We start from the raw sequence: 10,390 nt of genomic DNA on the forward strand, positions 1-10,390 counted from the left end.
GTGTCCCTCCCAACCCCCGGTATCCCTCGGAGTGGGGCCACCAGTACCAGGCAATGCCGACCCATGCACCCTGCATTGCCAGCCCTCAAACACACCCACAGGTCATCTGCGGCCAGCCCACATGGACCCCGGCCACCACATTCCTGTCACCTGGAGAGCCAGCCCAGGGCCAGCCTCCCCCCCACCCCGGGCCACTAACACAGATGCCCCCAACAACCTGCACAGGCCACCTCTCGTTCCCTCGGGGACACCCCATGCGTAACGCTTTGCCCCATGACACCCCCACCTGGCTCCCCTGGGACACTGGTTCCCTAGCCCTCTGCACAGACTGTCAGCCACACTTCAGTGAAGTCACCGGCTCCACCCACTGGGCACCACTTCCTGCTCCTGCCGCCCCCAGGATCGGGGCACCTCCCTCTCCCCCTTACTACATCCCAGCCCCGCCTCTCCCCCTCCCCCGCCCTCCTACCCTGGAGGAGGATGGGAGGCCCTGGGGTGAGGGGCCAGGCCGGGGTCAGGAGGGCAGGGTGCCGGTGGGTCGTCCGCCTGTCTGTCCTCGGCTAATTTTAGGCGCATTTTCCCTGGCCTGGCAAAGTGGGCCAGTAGCTCCCGCGGTGATTCTGCGGTTTCTGGGACACCGTCACGCTGGGTCAGCGGCAAAGTGGGGCGCAGGAGGGGTGGGGGCTGCGAGCAGGGCCAAGGGCAGGGAGGAGACATGTGCGGCAGGATGGCAGGCATGGGGGTGTGTGCCAAGGTGGCAGGAGCGTCCGGGGGTGTGTCCGGCCTCCTGCCTGCCTGCCTCGGGCAGTGCGGGGCGGCCGCCCTTGACCGCTGGTCCCCCGAGGGGTCGGGGCTCCTGGTCTGACAGCCGCCCTTGGCCCCAGCAGCCGCCTGTGATGCTGCCGTCCCCCACCGCCCCGTGGCCCCACGATGACACGCCGCCCCGCCTCAAGCGAGGACGAGGAACGCCACAGTGCCAGCGAGTGTCCCGAGGGGGGCTCAGAGTCCGACAGCTCCCCAGACGGGCCCGGGAGAGGCCTCCGGGGCACCCGGGGCCGGGGCAGTGGGGCGCCTGGTAGCCTGGCCTCCGTGCGAGGCCTGCAGGGCCGCTCCATGTCTGTCCCCGACGACGCCCACTTCAGCATGATGGTCTTCAGGATTGGCATTCCGGACTTGCACCAGACAGTGAGTGGCTCTGGCGCCGGACGGCAGGGGGACAGGGGCCCAGACTCGCACCAGGAGGCCTTCCGCTCAACCCCCCGTTTCCAGACCCCCCTCCCCCACACACTTGCCCAAACCCCCCACAGTCCCCAGCACCACCCGCTCCCCGCTTGCGAGCGACTTCAGGCTCCCGTCCTTGTCACCTGCCTCCCCCCACCAGAAATGCCTGCGCTTCAACCCTGATGCCACCATCTGGACAGCCAAGCAGCAGGTGCTCTGTGCCCTGAGCGAGAGTCTGCAGGACGTGCTCAACTACGGCCTGTTCCAGCCAGCCACCTCCGGCCGCGACGCCAACTTCCTGGAGGAGGAGCGGCTGCTGCGAGAGTACCCCCAGTCCTTCGAGAAGGGGGTGCCCTACCTGGAGGTGAGGCCCACAGGCTTCCCAGAGGGGAGAGGGCGGGTCCCGCCACGCCTCTGTCCCCTCCCCGAGGGAAAACCCCTGGTGCCCAGATCTCTGGGTCGCCTGAAGGTCAGAAAGAGTCAGCGGGGCCTCCTGAGTTCAAATTACTGCCGGTCCCCGAGCAGGAGTGGCCTTGAGCGAGCCGCTTCCCTGCCCCAAGCTTCCCCGTCCGTCCAGTCCGGGAAGGGTCGGTTCCCAGTGGCACTGGACGTTCTGCAGTGGGGGGCAGAGCCCCACACTCCTTCACCTTAGAGGTTGCAGCCTGCAGGCCCCACAACGACGGTGCCGCACCCCTTTGCCCACCCAGCTGAGGCTGGGCCCTTTCCACCCTGACCCTGAGCCCAGAACGGGGTCCGGCCTCCTCCCCGGGCCCTGACGCCCAGTCTCCGTCTCTCCCCGCACCCCACCCCGGCCTCAGTTCCGGTACAAGACCCGAGTTTACAAACAGACCAACCTGGATGAGAAGCAGCTGGCCAAGTTGCACACCAAGGTGAGACAACGCTGCTGGCAGCCCCCTGAGCCCCTTGGGGACCCCCGGACCTGGAACCCCGCCCCGACCACTTCCTCCCCACCTCCCCCCAACAGCCCTGCACATTGCCCAGCCCTTCTGCTTCTCTGCCAGGGTCCCCATCGCGGGACACTGGGGGCAGCCCCCCGAACCCCCCCATCTTCCCCAGCATAACCCCATCTAAACGTCCCTCTTCGCCCTCGTCCCTCTGCGCATTATCCACACCACCTCCGGCCATTTTCCTTGTCTTCGGACTCACCCGTCTCAACTCCTGGGTCCCCCACATCCACGCAGGGCCCCTCGCCCCCCTTTCGCCTGGACCCTGACTCTGTCTGGGGGCTGTTTCGTAGACATCCTGCAGCTCCCCCAGCCCCACAGCCTACATCTCTGCCAGGTCTGAGGGTGTCCCCACCCCCAGCCACACCTATTTTCTAGTCACCTTGCCGTCCACGTCCCCTGTGTCCTCCCTGGTCCCCCGAGAGCCAGGAGGAAGCCAGGGGGCTGCTCTGCTCAGCAGCGAGGTGAAGGGTTAGTCCTGACACTTGGGGAAAATCCTCACCCTTCCTCACTACGCATTTGTCCTTGTCCCCCAAACATTCCAGCCTCCAGACGCACGCCGTCCCCTGTGGCAGCCACCGGCCACATACAGCTTCTGGGCACTTCTAGTGTGGCCGGTTCCCGAGCCGAGCCTTGCTGTGAGTGTGACATGCCCACTGGTCTTCAAAGGCTCGGTGTCACCCCCACCCTCACCCCCAAAATAAAATGTCTTCTTAATAAATTTCACATGGATCGCCCGTCGGAATGGTGGGCGTAGTACATTAAAAAGGGAAATGTCATTAAAGCGAATTTCAACACAATCGACATTTCCTCTTCCCTTTTAAAAGTAGTGGCTGCTAGGGACTTTGCAACGCCACATGTGGCTTGCTGTGTATTTCCACTGGACGGCATGGCTCGAGACCCCAGCTTTTCTCCCCTGCTCCCTGACACGCCTGTCTTCTCTCTCTTATCCACGGCTCAGACTGGGCTGAAGAAATTCCTGGAGTACGTGCAGCTTGGGACGTCTGACAAGGTGGCCAGGCTGCTGGACAAGGGGCTGGACCCCAATTATCATGACTCGGATTCAGGAGGTAGGGAGGGGACTGGGGGCTCCGGGGGGGAACACCCAGTACGAGGCCTGGGGCCTGCATGTGACTGGCCTGTCCCCCCGCTCAGAGACCCCCCTGACGCTGGCCGCCCAGACGGAAGGCTCCGTAGAAGTGATTCGAACGCTGTGCTTGGGTGGAGCCCACATCGACTTCCGGGCCCGAGACGGCATGACAGCCCTGCACAAGGCCGCGTGTGCCCGGCACTGTCTCGCTCTTACGGTGAGGTGCCAGCTGCCCCAGACCACAACACCCCGAACTGCCATGCTTACCACACGGACTGCACCGGGCGAATTGCCCCAGACCCCCCCTCTACCCCCCGCGCTGACACCCCTGCAGCTGAATCTGAAACGCTCCTCAGTCCCCGAGGTGTGCCTGCCTGCCCCGGCTCAGCAGCTGTAGCTGACAGTGTCACAGACCCTTCCCCTATGCCCAGGTAGATGACATCACTCTCCCGACACCCAGACGCTTGGTGTCCCCCATTCCCTCCGACCCAGCTCGAGGCCGGCCCTGCCTCTCTCTCTCTCTTTGTGGCTCTTAAAATGCACAGGGAGCTCCCCGCTCTGTCCCCAGATAGAGACCCTCCCCCACATGCACAGCCCCTCGACCTGCCTCCCCAGACGCTGGCCCCCAAAGCTCCCCAAGACAGCCTCCGTCTACCCCTCCGGGCCTGGCGTTCACTCCCCCAAACACACTGCCCCTTCTCTTGGATGCAAACACACCCTCTCCTCCCAAGCAGACGACCCCCAGGTACCCACAGGGTACACACGTGGAGCTGTGGCCCAGCCTCCTGTTAAAATGCCCTTTCTCCCCGTGCCCTCCGCCTCCGCCAGCCCAAGGCCACTAGATTCGTCTTCACACACAGGTTGCCTCCGGGGTGCATAGCTGGGGACCAACACCCCGATTCACAGACACCCAGCTTAGCAGATGCTCCTTCCCTTTCTCCAACCCTTTCTTGAAGAACCTTAAATGCAGCCACACGCCAGCCGCAGAGACCTGCCTGATGCCCTGAGTGGACAGACCCTCTCTGGACCCCCAGGGCGCTGGGCTCTCCCAGACAGGGCTCCTGCTCACACCCCTCCACGGCCAGGCTGTCCCATCCAGTAGCCGCTAGCCGCGTGCGCTGTTTCCATTTAAATCGATTAACATGAACTGAAATCAATACTTATGCTCCTTGGGCTCACTGGCCACGTTCGAGGGCTCAGGAGCCCACGTGTGGCTGCCACGTTGGGAGCGTGGTTTCGATGTTCGGGGGGACAGTGCCGCTGCAGGCTGCCCTCACACAGGGCTGCCACCAACACTGTCTCCTGGTGATGCTCGATGCCACCAGCCTTCTGTGCCCGAGGCCGTTCCTTGAGTGGGACCACTCCCTGCCCCCGAGCCCCCCGCCCCAGTGGGGCTGGCCCAAGCTTGCCCTATCCTCGGCCTCCTCTGTGCCTCGTCTCTGGGGTCTTGGTCCTAATGACGTGTCCCCCTCAGCCAGGGGCCTCCTGCATCCAGACTCAGTTCTCATGACCATTCTGCCGAGTAGGTGGGCACTGAGGCGTTGAGTTCCTTCGTCAGCCTTCAGGGACAGTGGGCAGGATGGCACGCTGCGGGGGGTCCTCTGGGGTCCTCTTCCCGATCCCCTCCTTGTTCACAGGGGATGGGAGAGGCTCAGAGAGGTCCAGAGAGGGGACGGGCCAGGCTCAGGGCGGCGTGAGGGCCTGACGGCAGAACCGAGATCGGCACAGGCCAGTGTGGCCCAGCTTCGGGGTGAGCTGGCACTCCCGTGACCACCCTCTGTCTTGTCTCCCTCCCTAGGCACTCCTGGACCTTGGTGGCTCCCCCAACTACAAGGACCGCCGGGGGCTGACCCCTCTGTTCCACACGGCTATGGTGGGGGGTGACCCCCGCTGCTGCGAGCTGCTTCTGTACAACAGGGCCCAGCTGGGCATAGCCGATGAGAACGGCTGGCAGGAGATCCACCAGGTGCTCCCCGCTTGGCCAGGAGGGGCTTGGGACCGGGTGGGGAGGGGTGCTTGGGCCCCAAGAGGGGTCAGGGATCAGGGATCCTGGTCCAAGGGGCTGGGGATCCACGGGATGGGGGTGAGAGTACATGGCCCCCAAAGAGGAAAAGATGGGGGTGTCAACACTGGATGGACTGGGGGCCTGGACGCCTTGACCTCGAAGACGGTTGGGGATAGCCTCTCAGGCCTCTGGAGGGGCCGGACCAGACACCGAGGCCTTGGAATGGCTTGCGAAGCTGACAGCCCGGGTGTCTAAGCAGCAAGGGGGAAGGGGAGGTCGAGGCAGGGCTTCCTGGCTGGGGGATGGACGACGTGGACAGACGCGGTGGTCGGAAGGGTCTGACCCGGCCTCCTCGGCTCCCCGTCCTCCCCAGGCCTGTCAGCGGGGTCACTCGCAGCATCTGGAACACCTGCTCTTCTACGGGGCTGAGCCCGGAGCCCAGAACGCCTCGGGGAACACGGCCCTGCACATCTGCGCTCTCTACAATAAGGTGCGGCTGGCCCTCCCCCTGCCTCCAGCCTCCCTGCCGCCCCGGGCCCTCCACCCCTTCCCCGCCTCCCCTGTCCACTCGTCCCCCGTCCACTCGCTCGCTTGTTCATCCATCCATCCAACAAGTCCCGATTGGGTGTCTTCTCTGTGTCAGGCCCAGAGCTGGGCACCGAGGGCCCAGGAGGGAGCCTGACGGTCAGCCGCTCCAACGGGATGTGCCGGCCGTTGCAACCCACAGTGTTCAGAGGGAGGTCACGGGACAGCCAGGTCCCGGTGGGAGCACGGGCCTGGCCCCGGGCGTGGGGCTGGCATGGTGGTGCCACCTGTGGCAGGCCAGGCGGGGGTCAGCTGAGTAGACAGAGGGGAGAAAGGGCGTCAGGTGAGGGGCTGAGGCCCGGGCGAGCCAGACAGGAGTCGGGACCATGCCCGGGAGGGAAAAGACCCCGCGGTTCTATGCCCCGTGAGTCTCCCTTCAGGCACCTGCTGGGTGCCGCCACAGGGGACAGAGGAAAGGCCATGCTACAGTCCCTGAGGGGGACATGGGCACATCACAAGTTATGGCGATTCAGGGCTAGGGGGCGGTCCCCGCTTCAGGAGCAGAGGTGAGCGATAAAGAGCCAGCAGGGAGTTACGTACCTGCTCCCGTGTTCTGTGGCTTTTAGCCCCGTGAACCTGGTCCCTCGCTACCCATGCGACGGACAGGCCATCCAAGGCAGCTCGGCCCCCTCAGAGGCTCGGCCTCCCCACTCCCTCCCTCCCCAAGGCTCCCCGCCCTTAGGTGACTTGGGAGGATAGGGCAGGGCCTGGCCAGCTGCTGCTAGTCCCAGTACCCCAGCCGCTACTCCCGCCCTCCGGGACATCTTCCAGAACGGCCCGGCCCCAGCTGCCTCGTCAGAGCTTGCAGTGCCAGGGACGTGGCAGGTAGCCACACGCCGCCTGGCGGCAGCAAGCAGTCAGCTTGGCCCCCGCAGAGGGAGGACTCGGCCAGGCCAGTATGGTGCTGTCACTTCCTCTCCCCGTGGCTTCCATCTCCTCGTCCTCGGCCCTGCCGCCTGGGCGCATGGCCCGCGGGCAGCCCGGGGTCCCCTGGGCGAGCCCTGTCCCCTCTCCAAGGCTCGGTCCTCTCCCTGAAATGGGAGCGACGTCAGCCGATGGAAGCGGGTGTGTGAAGCGCTCATTCCCAGAAGGCACCTCTAATAATAATAGTTGTCATTATCGTTATCATAACCGTTATCAGTCAGGATCCAGTCAGGAGACGAGAACCATACCGTTACCTTGAACTAGAGAACACGTACTGTGAAGGATTAGGTGGCGGGAGCGATGGCTCTCAGCCGTCCCCCCTTCTCGGCCGTCCCTCTGTCTGTGCCATGGGTCCACGAGGAAGGACCGCGTGGGCGAGCGTGTGCTTGCTCGCGGCGAGGTGACTGAGGAGCAGTCGCCTGACGCGTGTGAGGTGTTCTTCCAACTCTCTCCCCTTGTCTTCCTTTCCGGACTGTAAGCTTCCCCGGGCCCAGAGCTGAGTCTGGCAGACACCCCCACTCCCTGCTCCGCGGGCCTCCTGGCAGGCCCATCTGGCCCCTGCTGGGGATAGTCAGTCCACATTCGGCCCGTGAGAGGGCTGAGCCCGAGGCCCCAGCACGTAGTAGGCCTAGATGAGTGAGTACGTAAGTGGATGGATTCCCCGCTCCGAGATTGCACAGAGCCCAACTCAGAACATTGAACGAGTGTTTGCTTCAAGATGGAGTGAATGAGTGAATGAATGAATGGACAGATCTGAGCAAATGGACTTTGAATGAGTCGGCACCTACTGTGTGCTCGATGAGCACCTACTGTGTGCTCAATGTGAGCTGAATCCGATGCAGCAGGGCGCCTGCCCTGGGGAGGGGGCGTGGGAAGGAGGGAGAGAGGTCGCGGTCTGGCGAAGAGGCCGACGTGGAAGCAAATCATCGCGATACCGTGAGATGCTAGGTCACTGGTACCCACGGGGTTTTTGAGGAGCGGAGCGAAGAGCTGGGGGAGCCGGTGTCGATGCTCTGGCCGTGTGCCAGGCCAGGCGGCAGCGGGGGCATGCAGGTGTGCAGCAGCACACCTGGCAGTGGTCGACCGTCTAGCTGGAGGGATGGCGCGAGCACACGCAGACACGCGCAGTCACAGGCACCCTCAGAAAACACGCTGGGCTGGCTCTGCTGTCCAGCGACTGACCTGAGCAGTTAGTCGTGTGTTCACAGGAAAACAGACAAGGACTAGGTTTAGAAGGCCCCGTGGGAGTCGTGGCTGCTTCTCTAGCCGGAGGTGTGACCTTGGGCACAGGTTTGCCTTCTCTGAGCCTGTCATGTAGGATGGGCTTGTACAAGCATCCTCGGTGGGTGCGATGCTGGTCTGATCAGCATCTGGGAGCCGGAAGCCAGGCTGGGTTTGGCCGGACCAGGACACAGGGCAAGAGACCTTCCCTCATTCAGCACCTGTTTACTGAACAGCTCCTCTGGGCCAGGCATAGTCCAGATGTAGGTGCCACAGACAGAATCATGTCCCCGCGCAATGGACGGTGTGGTGGGGGCAGGGATGCTGACGAGACAAATAAAAGAGAAACTAAATTCCAGAGAGACCGCGTGACGAAGCAAACGAGCTCCTACTGGCTTAGAAGAATGCCGGGGACGCAGCACGTGCCATATAAATAAAAGCGAAGCAGGACCCAGGGTGCCATGGTTTTGACAGGGCAGGCAGAGGACGCCCTCTGCAAAGGGGGCATTCGAGCAAAAACCTGAGCGAAGTTTAGCGAGCCATGTGTAGATGGGGGGCCGAGGGTTCCAAGCGGACGGAGCAGCGGGCGCCCAGGCCCCGAGGCAGGACTGCACCTGTCCAAGGCAGGAGGAGGCCGGCGTGGCTGGCAGAAGGTGCAGGTGGCGGGGTGGGCAGACCAGGCGGACCGGGCCGTGCTTTCTAGGCCGTGTTTTGATCCCCAGAGTGAGCGGGAGTGACAGGCGAGTGACGTTGGTAAGGGCCTGGTCCGCATCCCCGCCACGCTGTCCCCTTCCGGCCGATGTAGCAGAGTGTGTGGCTGAGAGCATAAACATAGGCTCTGGAGGCAGACGGACCCCGGTTCGGATGTGAGCGCCGACACCCCAGCCCCGTGACCTTGAGCTCCTTTTGAAGCCTTACTCTCCTCGTCCGGAACCGGGGGACAGGAATTCCCACCTCACGGGATTGTCGGGCGACCCAAGGAGCTTCTGCCTCTGAAGTGCCGAGCGCCTGGCATGCACTAAGCCCTCCGCGAGGCACGGATGGGTGGCTCTCAGCCCAAACACTTCTGCCACCACCACCCCCAGGGGACATTTGTCACTGTCTGCAGACATGCTTGGTTGTCACCACTGAGGAGAGTGGTTGTCACTACTGGCATCTAGTGGCAGAGCCCGAGGATGCCGCTAAGCACCCCACAGTGCGCGGGACGCTCCCCCTGGCCCGAGCGCCTGCAAGGCAGAGGCCGAGAGACCCTGGTTTAGGTTAGCGTCGCCCAGCAGACGAGTGCGAGTCACACGTGTGGTTGGACGTGTCCCGGGAGCCGCGTTTTTTTAAAACAGAAAAGAAACGGGTGACGTGAATTTTAGGAGCGTCTTTTATTTAACCCGTCGTGTCCAGGGGGCATCTTGCTTGACGCAGAACCGATGTGAGAATTCTTAGAGGTGTGGGAATTATTTTCTTCCATGCTAAATCTTCGAAACGGAGATTAACTCACAGTGCCTCCTGGTCTGGCCGTGGGGCGGGGCTCAGGAGTGGCCGCTGGACCGGGCAGGGCAGGCTGAGCTGAGACTTTTCTGAAGTTCTTAGCGCAGTGCCTGGGTCCACTCACCTTGATGTTTTTCCTCCTGACCCTGTCCACTGACGGTCACCTCCAGGAGACTTGTGCTAGGATCCTCCTCTACCGAGGGGCCAGCAAGGACGTGAAGAATAACAATGGACAGACCGCCTTCCAGGTCTGGGGGTGCACGAAGAGCGGACAGGGATCGGGGGACGTGGGACAGCGGGAGGGAAGCTGAAGTCGCTGGGGCGAAGCTTCGCGCGGGGCGGGGTGAAGGGAGCGGCGGGCCGGGGACCTCACGGTGCTTCCTGTCCCCTCTCCCGGGTGCCTGGGCCCCGCTAGGTGGCAGTGATCGCCGGGAATTTCGAGCTGGGGGAATTAATCCGAAACCATCGAGAACAGGACACCGGTGAGCGAGGGGCTGGGGCTGATGGAGAACCTGCTGGGGTACTGGGGGGCGTGCATGGGAGGGTCGGGGAGTCTGGCCTGATTTGGGGGTCACGGTGGGATCAAGAAAAACCTCGGAGAGCCTTGCATGGCTGAGCAGTGTAGGGGGCGCGGTTCCAGCCCCCCACTTCTCATCCGGGTCTTTCTCCCCTCGTGCCTCTCCCCACCATTTCCTGCCCGCGTGCCCCCTGCCGCCTGCCTCCGTCTCCCCCGCTGCTGCGCTCTCTCAGTACCCTTCCAGGAGTCCCCCAAGTATGCCGCCCGGCGACGGGGGCCCCCCAGCGCCGGGCTGACCGTGCCCCCCGCGCTGCTGCGGGCCAACAGTGACACCAGCATGGCCCTGCCCGACTGGATGGTGTTCGCCGCCCCGGGGACTT

At 63.7% G+C, this 10,390-nt stretch overlaps 1 protein-coding gene across 1 annotated transcript in view; it reads left to right on the plus strand.

Moving 5' to 3' along the window:
* The first annotated feature begins 886 nt into the window (after nt 1-886).
* SHANK1 (SH3 and multiple ankyrin repeat domains 1) overlaps nt 887-10,390 on the plus strand; it is a 38,414-nt gene continuing 28,910 nt past the window's right edge. The window contains exons 1-10 of the mRNA XM_015591555.2: nt 887-1,185; nt 1,382-1,585; nt 2,040-2,111; nt 3,148-3,256; nt 3,342-3,493; nt 5,075-5,242; nt 5,655-5,771; nt 9,664-9,741; nt 9,909-9,975; nt 10,244-10,382. Coding sequence (XP_015447041.1) covers nt 931-1,185; nt 1,382-1,585; nt 2,040-2,111; nt 3,148-3,256; nt 3,342-3,493; nt 5,075-5,242; nt 5,655-5,771; nt 9,664-9,741; nt 9,909-9,975; nt 10,244-10,382 — 1,361 coding nt within the window. The 5' untranslated portion in view covers nt 887-930. The remainder of the gene's footprint in view (nt 1,186-1,381; nt 1,586-2,039; nt 2,112-3,147; nt 3,257-3,341; nt 3,494-5,074; nt 5,243-5,654; nt 5,772-9,663; nt 9,742-9,908; nt 9,976-10,243; nt 10,383-10,390) is intronic.

Source organism: Pteropus alecto, unplaced genomic scaffold (genome assembly GCF_000325575.1).
Source record: "Pteropus alecto unplaced genomic scaffold, ASM32557v1 scaffold41, whole genome shotgun sequence".
Taxonomy (NCBI): domain Eukaryota; kingdom Metazoa; phylum Chordata; class Mammalia; order Chiroptera; family Pteropodidae; genus Pteropus; species Pteropus alecto.